General features: G+C 46.9%; 1 protein-coding gene across 1 annotated transcript in view; it reads left to right on the top strand.

Annotated features, from left to right (window-relative positions):
* Positions 1-14,239, top strand: part of LOC114911267 (uncharacterized) — a 36,466-nt gene extending 22,227 nt beyond the window's left edge. The window contains exons 19-21 of the mRNA XM_029254798.1: positions 7,784-7,884; positions 8,945-9,137; positions 14,082-14,239. Coding sequence (XP_029110631.1) covers positions 7,784-7,884; positions 8,945-9,137; positions 14,082-14,239 — 452 coding nt within the window. The remainder of the gene's footprint in view (positions 1-7,783; positions 7,885-8,944; positions 9,138-14,081) is intronic.
* The last annotated feature ends 9,677 nt before the right edge of the window (positions 14,240-23,916 follow it).

The following is a 23,916-nucleotide window of genomic DNA, read 5'->3' as shown; positions in this document are numbered from 1 at the left end:
ATGATGCCTGGGCTGAGCAGACCACTCACATGTTGGATGAATGGCAGTGTTCAGATATTGTCAAGAAGCAGAGGATAGCTGAGAGTCTCAAAGGGCCAGCAGCAGACATTGTCCGGTGCTTAAGGGTTAGTAACCCCTCTGTCACTGCCGATGATTACCTCAAAGCCCTGGAGGCAGCTTTTGGGACCACAGACAGTGCGGCTGATCTCATGGTAAGGTTCCGTGGTACATTCCAGCAGGAAGGTGAGAAACTATCAGCATACTTGTTCCGTCTAGACAAACTGTTGCATGCAGTTCATCGTAAAGGTGGGGCTGAGGTGGCCGACCTGGACCAAATTCGCATTGAGCAGGTTGCACGAGGAGCTCTGTCCCATGATCTTGTTGCCATGCGCATCCGAACGATGTATAAGCTTAAACCTCCTCCAAGTTTCACAGAGTTGCTCCGTGATGTCCGAGAAGAAGAGGAAATGATCCTGGCAAGGCAAAGTGTGGGGAACGCTGCTCTTCCAGCAATGGTTAGGTGTGTGGGGTGCGCTACACCCTCCCCCGTACCAGTGCAGCCTGAAAATGTTGCAGTACCTGTGGTAGCGGGGAATGGTCAGGAAATAGAACGGCTCAGGGAAGAGTTCAGAGGGCTAAAGACGGAGGTTGCCCGGCTGTTTTCTGCCTCGATAGCTGCCTCCGATGGCATACCACAGCAGACCATGCAGAATCTCAATCCGAAGGGTACAGGGACCTTGTATGCCTGCGGAAGGGAGGGTGCTCCCAGACCCCAGTATCGTGCTGGTGTTTTTTGCTATCGATGTGGTGAAGATGGGCATTTCCAGCGAGAGTGTCCTAATCCAGAGAACCTTCGAAAGGTGACGAACCGACTATTGAAATTAAGGCAGCCGCCGGGAAACTTCCCAGGGGCCCAGTGAAGGAACGGCCTGCCGCCCCGGAGAAGACACGTTCCACCAGGTGTGATATGCTACGGCAAAGGGAGGCTATATTGCCAGAGGGTTTAGTTGGACCCAGTGCTATTGTCTCGGTACAAATTGAGGGCATTTACGCTAAAGCTTTGCTCGATAGCGGTTCCCAGATTACTCTACTGTATCGCTCCTTCTATGACCAGTATTTGAAGCACTTGCCTTTGACCCCTATCGAGTGCCTAGAGATTTGGGGCCTTAGTGTGGAGCAATATCCATATGATGGCTATCTGTGCGTGAAACTGGAGTTCACTGGAGACGTAGTTGGAGTAGTGGAGACCATAGAAACGCTTGTGCTTGTGTGTCCAGACCCGGTTGTGAAAGGGGAGGTTTCTGGGGTGATTGGTACAAACACCTCCATAGTTAGGAGGCTCTTCCAGTCTTGCATAAATCAAAAGGGGGGAAATTTCTTAGCTACCCTTGCTGTCCACCCAGTAATAAAAGAAGCGTATGAGAAGTTCCAGGAAGCTTCTGACGGCCTGGCCGAGGAAAGGCGAGGGACCGTCTGGTTCACGAGGAGCAAGCCTTTCACTCTGGCCCCAGGGGGTGTTGCTACAGTGATTGGCACTCCAAAGTTTCCTGGGCACCTGAATAGTCAGGCCGTGGTTGTAGATCACCCAGAGGAGGGCCCTTTCCCGGAAGGGCTGCTGGTAATGCCTGTTGTAGAGGAGCCAGGAACTGTCCAGTGCCGTCACCTCGCAGTCACTTTGAGGAATGTGTCTCAGCAGCCGGTGACATTAAAACGTGGAATGCCTATTGCGCACCTATTCCCAGTGGATGTGATGAATAAGGGGCTAGGTAGGGAGGAGACGATGCCACATATGTCTCAACTATCCCCCTCCTCTTTCAACTTTGGGGACTCTCCTGTGTCTATTGAGTGGAAGGATAGACTGTGTTGGAAAATGATGGAGAGGAAAGAGGTCTTTTCTTGCAGTGAGTTTGATGTAGGGTGTGCTAAGAGTACGCAGCACCACATTCGAGTGACGAATGAAACGCCTTTCAGAGAGCGTTCTAGACGTTTACCGCCAGGGGATCTAGAGGATGTGAGGAAACATCTCCATGATCTAAAGGAGGCTGGAATCATCTCAGAATCTCGGAGTCCTTACGCTTCTCCGATAGTGGTGGTTCGGAAGAAAAACGGAACCATACGTATGTGTGTGGACTACAGAACCCTGAACAGGAGAACAATTCCTGATCAGTACACAGTCCCTCGGGTGGAGGATGCTTTGGCTTGCCTGAGTGGTAGCCAGTGGTTCAGTGTGCTGGACCTCAGAAGTGGTTATTATCAGATCCCTCTGAGCGCGGCAGACAAGGAAAAGACCGCATTCATCTGTCCCGCAGGATTTTACCAGTTTGAGCGGATGCCCCAAGGGATATGTGGGGCCCCAGCAACCTTCCAACGGGTCATGGAGCGGACTGTAGGAGATATGAATCTTCTGGAATGCCTGGTGTATCTTGATGACATCATTGTATTTGGGCGAACATTGGAAGAGCATGAGCAGCGCCTTCTAAAGGTGCTGGACAGACTAAAGGAGGAGGGACTGAAGTTGTCTTTGGACAAGTGCCAGTTCTGCTGCCCTTCGGTGACTTACCTTGGGCATGTTGTGTCCAGAGATGGCATTGCTACAGATCCCTCGAAGGTTGACGCAGTGAAGTCGTGGCCACGCCCAGAGAGCATTACTGCTCTTCGCTCTTTTCTCGGGTTTTGTGGGTACTACAGACGGTTTGTGAAAGATTTCTCCAAGGTCTGTTATCCTTTAAATCAGCTGCTGCAGGGCTGCATCGTAGCTAGAGGACCAAGAAGAGTGGCAGGGGCTAAGACTGCCTCTCAGCATGGAAGGAAACCAACATCAGGTCTGTGTCCAAAGGAGTGGCACCACCCTTCAGAGCCGTTTGGTCCTAGGTGGGATGAGGACTGCGAGAAAGCTTTTGAAACGCTAAAAAGGAGTCTCACAGAGGCCCCAGTTTTGGCCATCGCCAATCCAGGACTGCCTTATGTGCTACATGTTGATGCTAGTAGAGAAGGTTTGGGGGGTGTCCTCTATCAGGATCAGGGAGCAGGCCTGCGCCCTGTGGCTTTTGTCAGCAGAAGCCTTACCCCAGCAGAGAAAAATTATCCCACCCATAAGCTAGAGTTTTTGGCATTAAAGTGGGCGATTACCGACAAGCTGCATGATTACCTCTATGGAGCTAAGTTTGAGGTGCACACAGACAATAACCCATTGACTTATGTCCTGACCACAGCCAAGTTGGATGCAGCAGGGCATCGATGGCTGGCAGAACTGGCCACATATGATTTCAGCCTGAAGTACCGCCCCGGGAAGCAGAATGTTGAGGCAGACGCCTTGTCACGGCGCTCACATGTCCCTCCTGAGGCATCTCAGGGGAGAGGGGCCATGCCAGCTGACTCAGTCCAAGCTATCTGCCAGATGTCCTCAGTCAGACCACCTCGCTATCGTCACTGCAGAGCGATTGATCTCATGGGCTCATCAAAAGGGGCGGTACCCAAAGCCTATTGCAACTTGTCTTTCCTGAATATTCAGCAGCTGCCCCAACTGACTCCAACAGACCTCTCATATTCACAGCAGAAAGACCCCTGCATTGGCGAAGTGTGGCATGCGGTTAATCAGAAGAATGCCGAGCGTGCCAACAAAGTGAGACATCCTGATGTGTCTTTGCTGCTGAAAGAGTGGGATAAGTTACAGGTTGTGAATTCCGTATTGTACAGGATGAGTAAGCCACCCAACAAGCCGCCTCGCCAGCAACTGTTGCTTCCCCAAGAGTTCAGAGAGACAGTACTCCAGTCTCTACATGACCAGTCGGGCCATCTTGGGTTTGAGAAGACCTATGGGCTGCTACGAGAGAGGTTTTATTGGCCTCGCATGAAGACACAGGTTGAAAGGTACTGTAAAAGCTGTCTCAGGTGTATTCAGAGGAAAACACTGCCCAAGAGAACTGCTGAGTTGTCGCATCTTCGCAGTGATGGACCGATGGATCTCGTTTGCATGGATTTCTTGACGATTGAGCCTGATTCCAGCAACCTCTTCAACGTGCTTGTGATTACAGATCACTACACCCGCTATGCTCAAGCTTTTGCAACTAGGGATCAGAAGGCGGAGACTGTCGCTAAGGTTCTGTGGGAGAAATACTTCATCCACTATGGGCTGCCCAAGAGGGTGCACTCTGATCAAGGCAGGGATTTTGAGAGTCGGCTCATCCATGAGTTGTTGGGCATGCTCGGCATAAAGAAATCAAGAACTACACCTTACCATCCTCAGGGCGATCCCCAGCCGGAGCGGTTTAACCGAACTCTGCTTGATATGCTCGGGACCCTTGACGCGCCAGACAAAAGGAAATGGGGTAAGCACATTGGCTATCTCGTACATGCGTACAACTGCACGCTGAATGAGTCAACCGGCTACTCGCCGTATTTCCTAATGTTTGGTCGAGAGGCTAGGTTGCCAGTAGATGTGGCATTTGGAGCATCGGGTGACGGTACCTCCAACAAATCCTATACAAGATACGTCAAAAACATGAAGCGTGAGCTTCAAGCTGCATATCAGTTGGCTGAGAGTGTGTCGAAAAAGAGGAATGAAGGGAACAAGCGACAGTACGATCAGAGGGTCCGTTACTGCCCTTTAGCTCCTGGTGACCGCGTCTTGATTCGAAATCTTGGACTGCAGGGGAAGGCCAAGCTTGCTGACCGCTGGAAGGACACCCCTTATGTTGTGGAGGATCAACTTCCTGGGTTGCCTGTGTTCAGATTGAAGCCAGAGGGTGAATTGGGCCCTGGGAAAGTACTGCACCGCAATCACATTCTGCCTATTGGGCAGGAGGTACGGTGGCGGTCTGAAAAGACTACAGAGGCATCCAAATTTAAAAGGAGGGCTAGTAAGCGGCTCCAAACGAGAGATGAGAGTTGTGGTCGCTCATGCTTGCCAGCGGTTGAACTGGAATGTGCAAGGGAGCCTGAGTCTGATTCAGAAGAAGAAGAAACGGGGGTCTGGTATGACTGTTATCCTCAGAGGAGGTCACCGGAGCCAGAGCCTTTAAGCAGTGGATCTGTTGAACTCTTTGACCTGGATTTGGGTCTGGATGTTCTCACGAATGGCTCAGGGCTGGAAATGACTGCGGTTGAGGGGCCGGCAGTGATGGACGTGGATGGACCCACTGCAACTTGTAGGACGGATGTTCCGGGAGATGAAGTCGAGTGTGGTGCTGGGGTACGGACAGCAGAAGAAGTGAGTGAGGGACGGGATAATGTCGCAGAGAACTCGGCGGGGTCTGCGCGGCCTCAGCGACTGAGAAGGGCCCCTACCCGACTCACCTATGATAAGCTGGGGAGCCCCACTACAGTAGCTGTTAGCACACATAGAGCTATTTCAGTTAAGGTTGGGGAAGGTTTCGCTAGTTTCTCTTCACCTCCTATCCGGAGATACACCAGCACTTTGTACAAGTGGATAGGTTGAAGGGAATGTATATATTCTGTTCTAATATGATGTTGAAAGGATGGGATGTGATGTGGGTTGCTTGTCATGAGGACATGACAAATTTTGGTGGGGGAAGAGTGTAGCCCCTACGCAACTTGTTCTCGTGTAGTTGGATGTTTGGGGGCGGGATGTTCCGGGGGAAAAAGGGGAGTTGTTTTTTTTTTGGGGGAGACCGGGCGAGGAGAACGAGCAGTTTTGGGTTCGTTCTCGGGCGAAGGGGGTTTTGTGAAAAAAAAAACCGGCGCGAGCGACAACCAGCTCGCGAGGATTGGGGAGTGGAGGATTAGGGTTTGGCCAGCGCGACTGGCCCCGGAGAGAAGGTCGCCAGGACTCGCCATCATCGTCCCGCCATCCTCACTGGAGAGAGAGTGGCTGTGAGGACAGGTCGCTGTCGGTTTCCTGCCCTGCACGAAAACCGTGAGTAACGGCGGGAATTTCCCTCGGTGGTGGATAAGGAGCTCCAGACTAAAGCGCGCCAACGAGACGACGCCGGCACCAGAGACTGAGTCGCATAAAAGGAAAAAAAAACGTGTTCGTTTTGGTGGTGTGAATTATTTGTGTGGACGTTTTATATTAAATGTTTGTTGGGCTTATTTCACCTGAATGTTGTAACCGTCCCTGTGTAGGTGTGAAGGTTCTTTTTTACGGCAAAGGAAGGCGGGGCTGGGTCGCTGTGTGTGAAGTATGGGAGGTTTATACGACTGTAATATAACAGTATAGCTGTACTACGCTAACTGGGCCTCTCCTCACCCTAGCAAGAGCCATACCCCGAAGTTGGGGGGGGGGCGACAGTACACGCATCCCAAAGTTGTGCTGTAGACACCACCGATTCACCTCCCATGCTAGAGAAAAAAACATCAGAATCGAGTGGGTGGGCTACACCTGGTTGGTGGAAGAGGACGTGGGTTTGATACCCCATCAGTCTATGTGGAGTTTGCATGTTCTTGCCGCGTCTATGTGGGTTTCCTCCCACAATCCGAAGACATGCTGTTCAGGTTCACCCGTAGTGTGACAGAGAAAGTATGTGTATTCCACTGTGATGTATGGATGAGTGACCCATTTTAAGTAGTGTACAGTACTCTCACTCTAAGTCACCTTGGAGTGTAGGCTCATAACACTATAAAGTTTGTTGGAAGTCACCGGAGAAAAGCATCTGGTAAATGAATAAATATAAATAATAGCCCATATAAATTTTATGGCCAAATGTCTGAAGATGAACACAATCTAAAACAAAGCATTTCTTTACAGAAATGCCAAATGTTTTATAGAAAGTGTGTTTTTATTTCTGGTTTTTGTCTTTTAAAAGGGTGCTTATTTTAGTTAGTAATAAATAGGGAAATTTTCCCACAGAGTACACTGGTCAACAACATTTTAACTTTTTTGCCCCACAAACTAAAGTTGGTGTACTTTATAGTACTTTTTACACTGAATTCAGGTATGTTTTCAGAATTTTTCTGTCAGACAGGGTTTAAAATGTACAAAGCAATTAAGCTTTGAAAAAAATGTATATTACTTATTCTTAAATAAGACTGTTATTACACTTAAAATAAGTACAAACTTTCTTGTGAAACATACAAGTGTATGATTTTCAGCTGTATTTGGCCTCAGCAATATCCCTCTTCATTGTCCAGCAATTGTCTGCCAACATACTGGGACTCCACCTACCTTGGTATCGTTTTTCCATATCCAAAATGTTTTGGTGAAATCGTTCACCATGCTCGTCACTGACTTCCCCAAGGTTGTCACCTATTGTACTGCACAAATGATGAAAATAGCTGTTTTGCAAACTTTGCTTGAAATGGAATTTAGCATCTTCCCGAGTGGACCGCGTCATCATAGAAACTAATCCCAACATTCTATGACGACGTGGTCCACGCTGGAAGATGCTACATTCCAGTCTAATGACAACTGCCACGGAAGACTACGTGACTTGATATTTGCTTGGAATGCCCCGTATAGTATCGGTACCAATATACGATATTGTATGATATGTAAATATACTAGAACATAACAACTATGGGTGATAGAGAAATTCTGAAAACATATTTCAATTCAGTGTGCAAAAATACATTGAAAACAGGCATTTTTTTCATAGGACCAAAAAAATCTGTTCACCAGTGGTTTTGAAACATTTGATGATAAAGAAAACACAGGTTCTTCATTTTAGGCCTGAATTTGTTTTGGGAGAGTGTATGCAGTCCTTCACAGGTGCAATCAATATATCCCCAAACAATTTCCTGATTTTTAAAAAGTGAATTTAAGCAAATAAGAACTGTAGTAGTGGATAACACTGATTTTTATGTGTGACAAATTATATGATTTCAGGTGTCCCCCAGCTACTGATCCTGACCAAGGTGGATGAAGCATGTATTTATGTGGAGAAGGACATACAGGATGTGTATCGCAGTCCATATATACAAGAGAAGGTGAGAGTTACTATTTAAGAGGCTTGGTTGTTGTATTCTGAACTTCATAAAATATATGGTCTGTGTTATAATTATAGCACATTTTTTGAAACAACATCTGCTAATATTGTGCGAGTAACAGAACAGCAGACAGTGGACCTGCTCTCCCCTCTCGGGGATCCGCTGGTGTGTAAGGGATACGTTCAGCTTCAAGTTAATCACCCTGAGCGGTAATAGTTCTGTGTGATTGGATTTTCATAAACTGAGATTTTATCACTGATAACTCTTATTGATTGCTGAACTTGGTTTCAAGTGGCAATCGAACATGGAGTCGAGTGACATTGGCAAACCTGCACTTCTTTACTAGGAGACAGTATCTGACATTAAAGGAGCTCTAACAAGTGAGCCACAACAATCTGTTCCTAAAATATAAGACTGACTGATTTGAAATAGACTAAAAATAAAAGTTGAAATTGAATTTGTTTTGTTTTTGGAAGAGAGTACTCCTGAGAAATTTTAAAATCATTTCAATGGTGTCATGAAGCAGAAGAACAATTTGAATGATTACAAGGGACACAACCCCAGCTCCACCCAGCCCCATCAGCACACCTGATCCCAAATTACTGACCAGCCCTCTAACAGGGGTGAAGGAGGAATACCAGGTTGTGGACTATTAATCAGCACCGCATTGCTTTGCCTGCATCCAGCAAAAGATCCTCGTTTATGTACCTGTTTTATGAAAGTCTTATTCTCAGTGTATTTTGTCCCTTTCCTGTTTTCACCAGTTCTTTGCGCTGCCGTCCAGGTCCCGTATTCCAGCCCCATCTCCTTCACACCCCTGTATACCCACTCCATTCTCCAACACCTGTTCCACTTACTGTCCTCCTAAGAGGAATCTGTGCATCTTTGTTCCATGTTCATTTCACCTGTGCACTTCACTTTTTGCTTCTAGTTACATTCTGCATTTGAATTCTCACCTAGTGTCCAGTCATTACAGTGAAATATGCCTGTTTGTGTCATGTCTGGAGGTTACAGATGATGATTAAAAAAGTATTTACACAAGATCTGTATCTTTTCTCAGATCCACAAGGTGAGCGATCAACTGGCCATACCAGTGTCTTGTATATTTCCAGTGAAGAACTATAACCATGAGACTGACCTGGAGGAGAACTGTGACATCTTGCTGCTGAGCACTCTTCAGCAAATTCTCCGTTTTGCAAACAGTTACTTTAGCAATATCTGTGACTCAAACGATGATTTGGATATGGAACATTGTTTGTAATTCTAAAGTGTCACTTTCATTAAAAACATATTTTGCAGATTGTCTTACAACATCAGAAAAAGTATAAAAAATAGAAAAATAAATGTACTCCGTTGCAAGTGTCAAATAATGCATGACACCACTTGATTATGGTGATTCACTGAAAATACCTTGTAATAGTGATAAGTAGCTATAAACAGTACAGTTATTTAATCATTTATATACTGTAGCTGGGTAATTTCTCTGAAATATTTCAGTGCAGAAGACAAATCTGTGGTCTGGTGCAAAACGATTATAGGGAACAGTTAGAGGCTGCTGCTTAGATGCCATATTAATAAACTCTTGTAATTTCCCAGTTATGCTGCACTATTATGACTGAGCATGTAAACCTGCATGATTGTCTGTTACATTTGTGAGGGAACAATTCTAATTGATCAAATAAAGCCTCTGCTAAAGCATATACCTCATTGTCTTTGTGAATTCCCTGACAGTTGATTTACATTCATTTCACCATTTATACAGCTGCATAATTTTTACTGGAACAATTCATTCATACCTTGATCAAACATTCTTATGCAGGAGCTGGGATTTGAACCTGGGTCCTTTTGAGTCCTTTGGAAAAAAGCTATAAACATTTAATGATTAGCTCAGTTACTTAAACCATTGTGAAACACAAGCAGCTGTCAGGATCAGGAATAAGGAGAGATTCAAGGTTATAGCGCATACCTCTAGTTGTACTATTTACGGAAACAATGACTGGTGCAAGATAATAGGTAACCTCTCTCAATCTCCTTGCTTTAAATGTAAAAAGTAAATTACATTTGAAGTTAGAGTGACATGGTCAACTAATTTGTTGTAATATTTGTTTCTGAATTTCAATTTTCACTTCTAAAATGGGGAACACCCAGAACAAGCTGCATTAGAGACCAAAGGATGTTAACACTAGTACTTAACGATCACTGCATTCGAGCTACAATGCTGTAATAAGATGCAAAATTCTACAGAATGAGAAATAAACACTTTTTATGCATTCTTGTACCACATCATTAAGTCTCCAAAGAACCAGGAATTGCCAGGGAGAAGATCAATTCTAGCCTATAATTCGACTGTGGGATGTGGTGGTGCAGCAGGTATGGCTGGGGCCTGCTGTGTGGTGAGTGTGGGGTTCAAGCCCTCCTTGGGGCACCTTGCAATGGACTGGTGTCCTGTCTTGTGTGTGCCCCCTCCAGCCCTGTGCTACTCTGGTTTTAGACATTGTGTGTATTCTACTGGATGTTGTCATTGCTCTCAATACAGTAGCTTCCGCCAAAGGTTATATCATAACTGGGAAAGGAGACAGGCTTGCCACCGATCCGACAGAAAGCTGTTTGTATTAACTTGTGTTGAAGGGTTTGACATCTTAATGAGGGTAATTTCCTATCTTAATCCTTGACAAATTAGCTAATAAATTTCCTTTTCCCTGGTCAAACACCTTCTCAGCAATGAGAGAGATGAGGGGAAAAAGGTTCTTGCTAGCCTAACAATAAAACTTATAACATTTAAACCGTGATATGTGTCATGAAAAAAAATGTCTTCTTCCGGATTTCTGCCCTTATTGTAAACTTTTGACAGGGTTTTGAGACAAAATTTAAATTAAATGGAATCTGAGTGAACAAAATTTTTCTTCATGAGCAAAGTTAACACCACCAACAGGTGCTGTGAGAAAATTAATTGCACCTTAGTTACTGTAAATCAACTCCATCAAAGGAATGATGTTAGCTGATTGAATATAGCCAGACTTGCTCAGTACAAACCTCACTTGTTTAATTCTTTACTACGACAGTCAAATTGTCAGCATAAAGATTCAACAAGAACATTATGCCATAATCAAAGGAAATTCCTGACGCGTTCAGGAAAAAAGTTGATACTGAGCAGTCTGGGTTATTTGTAAGGCTCTAAGAATCCACTGAACCCCTGTCTCCAAATGGAGAACAATTTAAACAGTAATGAATCTTCCCAAGAGTGGCTGACTTACCAAAATTTCACTGAGGATGTAAGAAAGTCATTCAGAAAGCCAGAGGATCCTACAAACCATTCAAAGAACTGCAGAGTTCTTTTGCTTCAACTAATATCAGTGTTTCTGACACCACAATCAGAAAAACCATTTAACAATGGGCTTCATGGGAGAGCAGTGAGGCAGAAAACTCTGCTAACCAGTAAGAACAAAAACACTTCTCTCTCATTTTCCAAGAACTATTTGGATGATCCCACAGCCTTTTGGGCAAATGTTCTTTGGACAGATGAATTCAAAGCGGAACTTTTTGGATGATATGGGTTCAATAAGCGGTATAAAGGACACACTGCATTTCACATTAATAAAATCATACCAATAGTCAAACACGGAGGTAGCGTGACAATTTTAGGATGCTTTGTTGCCTCAGCACGTGTACAACTTGACATAATTAGGAGGAACCATAAATTCTTCTCTGTATCAGAAAATTGGGGAGAATGTCCAGTTATTCATCAGTGAGCTGAAGTGTAGTTGGGTCATGCAGCAAGACAATGATCCAAAACACAAAAGCAAGTCCATTTCAGAATGGCTAAAAATGAGCAAAATTAAAGTTTTGGAGTGGCCTAGTCAAAATCCAGACCTAAGCCAAATTGTGATCCTGTGGAAAGATCTGAAACTAAAGCATTTCTGCAAAGGACTGATGTAGAATTATAGGAGTTTCTTTCTTGCAGTCGTCTAAGCTAAAAGACATGCAACCAGTAACTAAGTGAAAGGGGACACTACTGTATACAGTATGTTACTGGTGCTAAACCTGGTTGAGACAAACCCTGTTTCAAGAGGTTTAATGATTCTTGGGAAGACGGTCTCCAGCCTACACGCCAAAGTTTTGGTTACAGTTTTAAAATCCATATTAGACAAACTAGGGGGGGGGCGGTGGTGTGGTGGGTTGGACCGCAGTCTTGCTCTCCGGTGGGTCTGGGGTTCGAGTCCTGCTTGGGGTGCCTTGTGGTGGACTGGCGTCCTGTCCTGGGTGTGTCCCCTCCCCCTCCGGCCTTACGCCCTGTGTTACCGGGTAGGCTCCGGTTCCCTGCGACCCCGTCTGGGACAAGCGGTTCTGGAAGTGTGTGTGTGTATGTACCTATATTAGGCAAACTGAAAAGAGGTGCATCTAATGAATTGTCCCCGTTCTTCAAAATTAAGCAGTATGATTAGGAGTGAGGGATACAACCCTCTTTAAACATGTTATTACCAGTATTGGTATAGAACATTATTCAGAGTTTGGTCCTCATTTCAGCGACTTCTAAAGGAGTTCTTCTCTGGTTGAGCCTTTCCCTGAACAGTGTAAAGAGACCTATAAAATGCACTGAAAGTAACTGCAAGCATAGACCTTTCATTCTGTTGTGATTTCAACTGATAGGCCAGAAGAAACTATTTACTCATACATTTGCAATACATTCAGACTGCAGAAAAAGTGGACACTGGAACAATGGATTTTAGGAACAATGGAGAGTAAATTAAATTATGTATTGGGAGATGAACAAAAATAGAACGATTTAAATTGTCACAAAAGACAAAACACAAAAAATGGGCATTAAAAACAAATGTATAGTCAGTCTGTACATTTTTCCATGACCTGAAACAATGGGACCCAATGTGTCTACATCTGACTGTATGAACAAAGCTGTTAAAGATTAAACTATCTAGAATAAGATTTGTCAGAATAAAATGTATAATCTCTAAGGTCAGGGTTCAGATGTGTCCAGAAATCAACCAGAGCTAGAGTGGTGCTCACAGTCATAAGGGTTTTAAATTTGACAGAGAATTGTGATTTACTATTTAATGTACTGATAAAATCACCCACCAGACTTCCAAATCCTTCATAATATTTGTTACATAACACCATGTGGCATATGAACTGCAGAGAGTCAACATTCAGGGCATGATCATTTAAAATTGCAATATGTCTAAAAAGAAAGCCAGCAATGGAAAAAGAACTGAATGAATTGACAGAAGAAAGGAGTTTATTATAATGTAGAGCTGTGCCTGCAGTGAGTGTGGTTGCTGACAAAAATTTGTGTTTTTGAGTATATTTCTACTCCATTTGAGAGGAAGGGAAGGGAGGAGAAAAAAAAAGGGGGGGAGGGGAAACACCTCATATTAGGTCCGCTGTGTACCACTTCATGCCTGTTCACCTCACAAAGCCAGCATCCCATAATGAGCAGGAAAACTCATTTCTGTTATTCAGGGATGCAGCAGAACCACAAACAAGCTATTTTCAGAACTTCCACATCTTAGTCAGGATACAAATCAACAAACTGGATCCAGTCATTGCAGCCCCGGATGTGTTTCCTATGGTTTAGCAGGAATAAACTGATAATACAAAGTACTGCAGAGAAAATACCCCATAAACAAGCAACAGTGCATTTTACCAAACTGTGACATGGTGAACTTAACACATTTCTTCTGAAAATATGTTGTCCAAAGTTTATTTGCTTGCATAGAGACGGTTTGCTTGAATTCCTTACTAGGAATAAACTTGATTAGGAAGTGTGAAGTATACGTGTGGCATGCACATGTGGCAGGATGAGGGGAACTGGAGGAAGGACAGACACCCACCTTTAGCTAATCATTCACCCTATTCAACCCCTATTCCTAACAGTAGATGGACCCGGAACCTGAGAGTAAGCGAGAACAGCTATGAGACAAAGGACAGACAACCAACACAACCCAAACCCAAGCACCTGTGAAACTCTGACACCAAACTGTTTCTCTTCCCCTCCTGTCCGAGCACTGTAATAAAAGTGCACCTTTTAACACTAACCCATCTGCCAAATTGGTGCCTGTTACAGTGGTGCCGAAACCCAGGGTCATTTGCCCTTTGTGTTGCCATTGATGGTCAACAAATAGAGCAATTCCAGCAGTGGTTACAGGATCAGCAACAGGGGTTGATGTACATGCTGTTGGCAGCCCAGATGGCCAAGAGGATGGCACTGGTTCAAGCCCTGGCAGTCCTCGCAAAGCACATCTGCCAACCTCCGCCTCTCCCAGTACATCCCCCGAAGATGGGCCCCAAGGATGACCCCAAGACCTTCCTGGAGGTTTTCAAAGAGACTGCTGGAGCCTGAAGGTGGACCTTCCAACTCACACCACTTCTCACAGGAGAGGCCCTGACAGCAGCATGTCGGAAGGCCATTAGGGAGCAGGTTGGGCTCACCCAGGAAGGACTCCGGAAGATCCAGCAGGGCTTGAAGTTTGAACCACACAGGCCTTCGTCTTCACCCAGCATGTTCTTGACTCTGCCAGGCAAGGGCTGCAACTACACCAGTAGGAACCCAAGAAAACTGTGAAACTTGGAGCAGACACTCTGGGTTGTGGCATTGCAGCCTTTTGGCAGCTGTGGGAGGCATTGTGGCTATGGAGCAGTTCGTGGCCACAATGCCTCCCACAACTGTCAAAAGGCTGCAATGCCACAACCCAGAGTGTCTGGTGGAGGCTGACTGGCAGAGAAACACCTGACAACCACTCCAGGGACCGTAGTCCTCTCACTGGAGGACTGGGTGTGAGAAGTACCCCAAGCCTGTACAGGGTTTTCCCCCTTTGAACTTTCATACGGGTGGCATCCTCGGAGAATCTTGAATATTATCTGGGAAAGCTCAAAGGCAGGATGCAGCCCAAGAAAGAATGAAGTTCTATATATCCTGGACCTGTGAGCAACATAGCATGCATTGGGATGAGCCATGAGAACACCTGCTCCAGTCCCAGGAGCAACAACCCTGTTCGTACAACAAACCAGGAAGTCGAACTATGTCACTTTTCACCTGGGGACAAAGTCCAGGTGGTGCTCCCCACTATGCAGTCCAAATTACTCACCAATTGGCAAAGGCCGTTTAGAAGTCACACTGGCTATTAAGTAAAGGTTTCTTACCCTCTGCTACTACCTACTAGGGCTGGAGTTCCGTCACTGCACAGACCACACTACCCTTTAGTGGTTGCAATCCATGAAGGACACTAACCCCCGTATCAACTTCTGGTATCTGACCCTACAGCCCTTCCGGTTCCGGATCACCCACCGGCCTGGAGCAGACATATTGGTCCTGGAAAGTGAGAATGGCAACGAGAAAGGATGGACCACCAACATGGCACAAACTGAAGCACCTGTGAAACCCAGAGACCGACCTGTTTTCTCTTCTCCCATCTGAACACCAAGCACTGTAATAAAAATTTACCACAGTCTGCAGGGTACCTATTAAAATATGATGTACATGAATTTTGCTGTGGGAAGAAAAATTAATTTTTTTTTGGTGGGGGGGGGGTTGTATAAACAGCTCTACAGAGTTACAAAATACAATTTAAAACACTACATCAGAAAACACACACACACACTTTCAGAACCGCTCATCCCATACGGGTCACGGGGAACCGGAGCCTAACCCGGCAACACAGGGCGCAAAGCATGCCATCCTTTTCCGTGAGAGAACCATGGACTCTGACTTTGAGGTGCTCATCCTCATCCCAACCGCTTCACACTCGGCTGCAAACCGTTTCAGTGCATGTTGGAGGCAATCATGTGACGGAAAAAAAAGCAGAGATGTCACCTTCCGACTCTCACAAAGACTACCCTCCTGGCCTCAACTGCGCCTTGATATCCTGTCCATGAAGACCACAAACAGGAGTGGAGACAAGGCACAACCTTGGTGGAGTCCAACACCCACACTGAACAGGCTTGACTTAATGCCGAGTATGCAGACACAGCTTTCGCTCCAAATATACAGAGACCGGATGGCCCACAGTAGTGGCCCTGGTACCCCATACTCCCTAAGGACCTCCCACAGGATTTCCCAGGGAACATGGTCATAGGCCTTCTCCGAGTCCACAAAACACATGTAGACTGGATTAACAAATTCCTATGCCCCTTCAATTATCTGTGAGAGGGTAAAAAGCTGGTCTACTGTTCCCTACCCAGGGCGGAATCCGCATTGTTCCTCTTCAAGCTGAGGTTCAACTATCGGCCGGAGCCTCCTCTCCAGCACCCCGGCATAGACTTTTTAGACTCCTTAAGGGAGGCATATCACTCGGGTTTAGGAATTCTTCAAAGTGCTCCTTCCACCTCCCGACAATGTCCTCATCAGAGGTCAGAGTTTATCCACTCCTGCTGAGCACAGCCTGAGCGAAGCTCCTCCGACCCCTTCTGAGCTGCCAGATGGTTCTCCAGAACCTCTTTGAAACCCACCGATAGTCGTTTTCCATGGCCCCTCCAAACTCCTCCCATGCCCTGGATTTTGTTTCTGCAACCGCAGCCATTGCTGCCTGCCGGTACCTGTCTGCTGAGTCAGGAGTCCCCAGAGCCAACCAGGCCCTAAAGGCCTCCTTCTTCAGCTTGACAGCTTCCCTCACCACTGGTCAATTCAGACTCCATGTCCCCTACCTCCTCCGGGACATGGGAGAAGCTCTCCTGGAGGTGTGAGTTAATCATTACGGACAGGGTCCTCCAACAGTTGTTCCCAGCACACATTCATTAAACGTCTGGGCCTACCGGGTCTGTCCATCAGTTTTCCCCGCCATCTGATCCACCTCACCACCAGATGGTGATCGGTTGACAGCTCAGCACCTCTCTTCAACCGAGTGTCCGGAACATATGGCCTCAAGTCAGATGAAACCCACCAGATCACCCCTACCAGATTTCCCAGTCATTGCCAACGTGAGCGTTGAAGTCCCCCAGCAGGACTATGGAGTCTGTAGGCGGGACCTTGTCAAGAACCCCACCCACCCTCTCCAAGAAGGTCGGATACTCTGAACTGCTGTTTGGTGCATAAGCACACACAACAGTCAAAGTTTTCCTCTCTGCGACCCTAAGTCGCATTGCGGCGACCCTCTTGTCCACCAGGACCAACTCCAACTGTATGGCAGCCAGCCAGGGGCTTGTGAGTATCCCCACACCCGCCTGGCGCGTCTCGCCTCACCCCGTGCAACCCCTGAGTAGGAGTGGGATCCCCCTATCGTGGAGTTTGGTTCCAGAGCCAACATTGTGAGTGGAGGTGAGCCCAACTATATCTAGTTGGTATTTCTCAACTTTCCGCACCAGTTCCGGCTCCTCCCCCCCACCAGTTTTTATGTGTTATAAAAAATATAAATAAAAAATTCATAAATCACTTTCATACAGGGTCTCATCAATCAGCCGCAGGTGTTGCCACTCTGCTTGTTCTTAGGGGTGTGACAGGAGACCCCCCTTATGGGCAGCTCCTGCTGCCTGCAGAGGCCAAGGCGCCTGGCAATCTGGGTGGTCTCTGTGAAAAGAAGAGATTAGATCCGGATCCAAGATGTTCTTTGCCGGTACCCAGCTGCGCTCCTCTGGGCCGTACCCCTCCCAGTCAACCAAATACTGCAGACAGCCGCAACACCTTTGGGAGTCCAGGAGCTCTTTAACCTTGTACGCCGGAGTTCAATCAACCTGTACTGGTGGAGGCAGTGCTGCAGCTCTCGGGGACTGGAGATGAAACACTGTATATTGTTTGAGGAGGGAGAAATGGAAGGAAAGATGGACTCGGAAGGACGGAGGCAGACACAGGCGATACGTGATGGGAGTGACCCGGCGGATGATCTGATAGGGACTTATGTACCAGGGACTTAGTTTCCGGGACAGGAGACGCAGCTTCAGGTCCTTGGTTGACAACCAGACCCACTGGCAGGGACAGAAGGTAATGGGGTGCTGGTGGCGATCGGCCTGTTGCTTGTAATGGCCTTCGCTACAGCAGAGCTGGGCAGCTACTGACCTCTATGTTTTCTCACTGTCCTGGTACCAGGCGTCTATGGTGGGGACCTCGGTGCGTTCTGGATGCCAAGGGAACAGGGGAGGTTGATACCCTAGGACACACTGAAACGGGGTAAGTCCGGTAGACGAGTGAGACAAAGAATTGTGAGTGTATTTGGCCCAGGGGAGGAAGCAGACCCACTGGCGTTGTTTTTGACTGCAGTAACAACGCAGGCAGTGGCCTAGGTCCTGGTGTAATCTCTCCACCTGTTCACTGGCCTGTGGATGATGCCCGGACGTTAGGCTCACTGAGAAATCAAGTTTCCGCCAGAACTCCTTCCACAGTCGTGAGGAGAATTGCGGGCCTCTGTCAGAGATAATGTCCTCCGGAAGACCATATAGGCGAAGATGTTCTGGGATTGGGCCACCGTGGTTTCCATGGCCAAAGGGAGTTGCAGCAAGGGTAGCAAGCGGTATGACTTGGAAAACCGGTCAAGGACACTGAGGGTATCGGTGTTACCTTGGGACACTGGGGGTTCACCAGGAAGTCGATGGACATGTGTGACCAGGGCTGAGCCGGAATGGGGAGGGGCTCAAGCAGACCTGCGGGCTTCTGAGTGGGCGTCCAGGCCTGGGCACAGGTCTCACAGGCCTCCATGTACTCCTGCACGTCCTCTCGGATGGACGGCCACCAACAACGTCCCTGGAGGAGGGCTAAGGTCCGGTGGTGGCCGGGGTGTCCTGTCACTGGGGAGTTGTGCGCCCACTGCAGGAGGGAAGGTTGGAGCTGAACCGGCACATATTCCTTACCTTCTGGTTTCTCTGTGGGTCGGGGGTCCTCTTCTTAGGCCGCTGCAGCTCTTCCTGGAACTACCATCTTACTGGAGCCACCACGCAATGTTCCAGTAAGATGGGAGCGGGCAGAGCCCTCTCCGGTTCCCAGCCATGAACTCAGGACAGGGCATCTGCTTTGATGTTCTTGGACCCCAGCCTGTAAGCCACTGTGAACCGAAACCAGATAAAAAACAAGGCCCAGCGTGCTTGCCAGGGTTCAGCCGCCATGCCTTTTGCAGGTACTCGAGATTCCTGTGGTCTGTCAGCACGAGGAATGGGTGTTCAGCGCCCTCCAGCCAGAGTCGCCATTCCTCCGATGTTAATTTAATGCCAAACAGTTCCCGGTCCCTTATGTCATACTTGCACTCGGCTGGAGTCAGCTGCCTCAAAAAGTTTGCACGGGGTGGAGTTTTGGGGGATTACCCTGTCACTGTGAGAGGATAACACCGACCCCTACCTCCGAGGCATCCTCCTCCACCACGAACGGGAGCAATGGATCTGGGTGTCGCAGGATCGATTTTGTAGTGAACCTCTCCTTGAGGGTCTGGAATGCTGTCTGGGCCTCCTCAGTCCATGCCAGTCTCGTTCCCTTTCCCCGCAGCAGTGCCATCAGCGAAGCTGCCACCAAGCTGAAGCCCCTGATGAACCTACAATAAAAGTTTGCGAAACCGAAGAAGTGTTGCAAGGCCTTGACAGTCGTAGGTCGGGGCCAGTCCAGCACTGCCTGGACCTTGTTTGGGTCCATGGCCACATCGTCGGTCTTTAGCACAAACCCGAGGAAGGAGACCTGTTTCTGATGTAATACACACTTCTCTCCCTTGACGTACAACCAGTTATCTAACAACCTCCGTCGAACCTGCCTCACCAGGCAGACATGCTTGTCCATCATCTGGGAGTAGATGAGGATGTCGTCCAGGTACATGAGAACTCTCTTGTTTACTAAGTCACCCAAAACATGATTAACAAAAGCCAGGAACACAGATGGCGCATTGGCTAGGCCGAACGGCATGACCAGGTATTAATAATTCCCTAAGGAGGTGCTAAACGCGGTCTTCTACTCATCACCGTCTTGAATCCGGATGAGGTTGTAGGCGCTGCACAGATCTAACTTCGTAAACAATCGAGCCCTGTGGACCTGTTCTAATGCAGCGGTGATGAGTGGTAAGGGGTTATGGTATTTCACTGTGACCGCGTTCAGCCCTCGATAGTCAATACAAGGCCGCAGCCCTCTGTCCTTTTTTTGTAATAAAAAAGAATCCGCCTGCTGCCGGGGAGGTGGACGGTCTAATGATCCCGGAGCCCAAGGCCTCTGTCATGTACTCCTGAAGGGCCTGTTGCTTGTGTAATGACAGAAGGTAGATCCTGCTCCTAGGGGGAGTCGTGCCCGACAGCAGATCAATTGCACAATCCCAAGGCCTGTGCGGGGGTAAGGTAGCCACCTTACTCTTACTGAACACCTCAGCTAGGTCCTGGTACTCTCTTGGCACAACAAAAGCCTTGGATGCTTCCGGGATAGCCATTAGTTGACCGTCTTCTTTGTTTGTGTCTGTTTTTCTTGCCTTATGTCTGTGTTAAAGCGCTCTCTGTCACTGCGTGAGAAGAGCGCTTTATAAAAAAATGAAATAATAATAATAATAATAATAATAATAATAAATTTCCACTGAAGTTGCCCGACAGGGTAGAGTCAAGCGAGTGGTGGCGCACTGTGGTCCCCAGGCCACTAACTCCCCCCGGCTCATGGAGAAGGACAGGTCGTGCTTCGCCAACCACATGAACCCCAAAATCACAGGTGGCTCCCGGGAACGGATCAGATAGAACGCGAGATCCTCTGTGTGACACGCCCCAACCCGGACTCACAACGGCACTGTCTGTTTCTCCATCACCCCCGCACCCAGCGGCTGCCTGCCCAGGGCACTAATCCGGCGTGTAATTTTGCAGTCGCGCACTGCGGTGTTGTGGTACTGGGCGAAGGTCGCATACATAAAATAGCTGGCAGCCCCTGAATCCATTTGTGCGCGAGTCTGTACCTGAGAGGCCCTCCAGGACGCCTCTAGGAGTACCGTGAGCTGTGTCTTGGTGTGGAGGGCGGCACTCATCTCTGCTCCGTAGCTGGGCTTGCAAACAGGTTCTTTCACAGGGCAGTCTGCTCGGAAATGCCCCGACCGTCCACAATACAGACACAGCTGGCCCCGGAGCCACTGCTGTCTCTCTTTGTGAGAGAGACACCCCTGTCCCAACTGCATTGGTTTCGGAGCCTCAGGAGGCGTTGACGTCTCCCATGGGGGTAACCTGGGACAGGGCAGATGATCCCGTGCGAGACTATCCACCATGATTGCATTCTCAATAAAACGATCCAGGGTCAAGTCCTCCCCTCGGTACGTCAATTCAGCCTGGATCTGAGGGTGCAGCCCGTGGCGGAAGGAGGTTAAAGGGGCAGCCTGGTTCCCGCCGCTTTTCTCTGCCAGGGTCTGGAATTCTGGAGAATAGGCTGCCATGGTCTGATTCCCCTGCTGGATCACCATCAGGCGGTCGCTGGCCGAGCGTGCCGACAGCGGGTGGTAAAACACAACCTGGAACTGCTTAAGGAAGTGCTCATAAATGGTGGGCTTCTCCTTGTGCCAGACCACTATAGCCCAGTCCAGCGTGGGTCCGGTTAGGAGCGCAATTAAATATGTTATTTTATTAGCATTTGAACTATAAACGTGGGGCTGCCTCAGTGGAGCACTAACTTCCCCCGGCTCAAGGAAAAGGCCAGGTAAGATAAGTCAGAACACAAGCATGCACAAGTCAAGGAGTAAGGCTGATTTTGTACAATCCACACAAGGAGGCATTTCCAAGAATCCATCGTGTTGTGCAGTCACGGAGCTCCCTTTATACCGGGTCTCATCAATCAGCCGCAGGTGTTGCCGCTCTACTTGTTCCAAGGGGCATGACAATCATAATAATGAACCGTGTTTTAACATTTGGTATTGCTTAAACGTTTTAAGATTAACTTAGTTCCAGTTAAAATAACGTTTCAACTGATAGCATTTATCTTCAGTGGAGCAATTTTATTTACTATAAAGTCCTGTATATACTCAGTCAATTTAAATACGAAAGTAAAACGCAGCGGCACAGCGGGCTTGGCCGGGTCCTGTTTTCTGGTGGGTCTGGAATTCGAGTCCCACTTGGGGTGCCTATTGATGGACTGGCATCCTACCTTGAATGTGTCGCCTCCCCCTTTCAGCCTCGCGCCCTGTGTTGCCGGGTTAGGCTCGAGTTCGCCTCAACCTTTCAGAAAGTGTGTGTATTTCTGTACAGTATTTCCACCGGCATCATATTTCATAGGTTTTTATTTTAGTTCATAGACTATGTTTGAACTGCGTTGCTCAGGGTATGAAAAAAATGAAAGTGAAATTCACTTGAACAATAGAAGAGACCAGGGGTTGATGTCACTTTTTACACTCGTCAGGATTTGTTAGTTGAAGCCTATCTTGTTACCCCACCCCATTAGCGTACAAAAAGAACATGTAACATCCTATAGCTTTCACTTTCTCTCTCTCATCCAGAGCTGTTTCCTCGCATCATTTTACTGAGGTGAGTTTAATGTGCTCTTAGTCATGTTTATGCATTTGAATGCTTCTCTATTTAAGGACTATCCATATTACTAATATCAATATAAAATAACAATAACACATTCATAAATCATAACAGTGAACTGCGTTTTAACTTTCGGTATTGATAAAACGTTTTTGGATTATTACATTTAAACTGATAAACGTTATCTTTAGTGGAGCAGTGTTTATACGCTATAAAGTATATACTCGGTCAATTTAAATATGAAAGTGAAATGAACAATTTGGAAAAATGTGTCCTGTGTATCTCACAAAATGCATCTTTAAAATATGTAGAGGCCTTTTTAATTCACCGGAGACTGCTTTCATGATTACATTAACACAATAATCAGTCTAACAGGCATTGCGACAGGAAACTGTTTAAATGTAAAACTGAAAGGAACTCTCTAGAAACAGAAACACTTCCATTCTCTGCATCTCATAAAATGTATTCTTAAAAAACATACAGTATTTCTGTACAGTATTTTCACCGGTGTCATTCTTCATAGGTTTTTAGTCCATATGTTTCAACTGTGCTGCTCCCAGTATGAAAAAAAATGTCTGGAAAGTGAAATTCACTTCAACAGAAGAGAAGAAATGGGGTGGATGACACACTTTTTAAACTCGTCTCGATTTCTCAGTTTAAGACAATCCTTGAAAGCTAATTCCAACATTGATGTGCTGGACACTTTGTGATGGTTTAGAGATTAAACTGCACAGCATTGCACACAAAGATCACTGTGATCACACCAAATGCATGTCTTTGGGAGGAAACCGACACACCCAGTGGAAACCCGTGCAATGCCACATGGACTCATTTTCTCACAGACCAATATGTTGAAAAGTATTTCTACATGTCAGTAATACCTTCCAAGGTTAAGACATGAGGATTCACGCAAAAGTGGACAGAGAAAACATCTGCATAGTGCGACATAAAATAAATCGACCAGAAAGGCGTGATTAAAGTGGAACAGCAGAAATAGATTAACACAGTTGATAAAGACAGCACATTCCCTGCCTCCAGTCAACAGATACCACAGTTTCAATAGTCTGTTCAAGAAACAAACCAAGTTCTTTATACAGTCACATGGGAAAAATAGGGAGAGCAACTCAGGCACAGTCCTGAAGGAAAGTATATTTCTTTCTCATTTGGGACATTTGTACTTTACAGACATCCTCATCCTTTCCTGGGACAGCTTTTTGACAACACCCAGTGGCCATTATTTTTTTATGGTGCTGTTGCATGATCCTGGAAAGTCAGTGTAAATTGTGGCGGATAGGTCACACGCTAAGATACAGGCATGAGTGAGTGCAAACAGTTCAGCCTGCTGGGCAGAGCATGTACTTGCTAGACGGGCAGACTCAAGGATGTCATCTAGGGCGGCAAAAAGAGCACAAGAGGAAGAACTATCAACAAACAAGACAAAGTCAAGGTTAGGTAGGGGTTGATCAGATAAATCAAATAGTAGTTTCAGTGCCGTATCAATGGCAAGTTCACAATCATGGGATTCTTCATGGGTTGGAGTCAGAAAGAGATGAGCTGGGTTTAGCAGAGGGCAGCGTTAAATAGATAGGTTAAAGGTCATGAGCAAAACAAGTTCATGGAGATGCACGAGGGGCAGTGAGA

Source organism: Scleropages formosus, chromosome 9 (genome assembly GCF_900964775.1).
Source record: "Scleropages formosus chromosome 9, fSclFor1.1, whole genome shotgun sequence".
Classification (NCBI taxonomy): domain Eukaryota; kingdom Metazoa; phylum Chordata; class Actinopteri; order Osteoglossiformes; family Osteoglossidae; genus Scleropages; species Scleropages formosus.
This window is presented reverse-complemented; position numbering and strand designations above follow the sequence as displayed.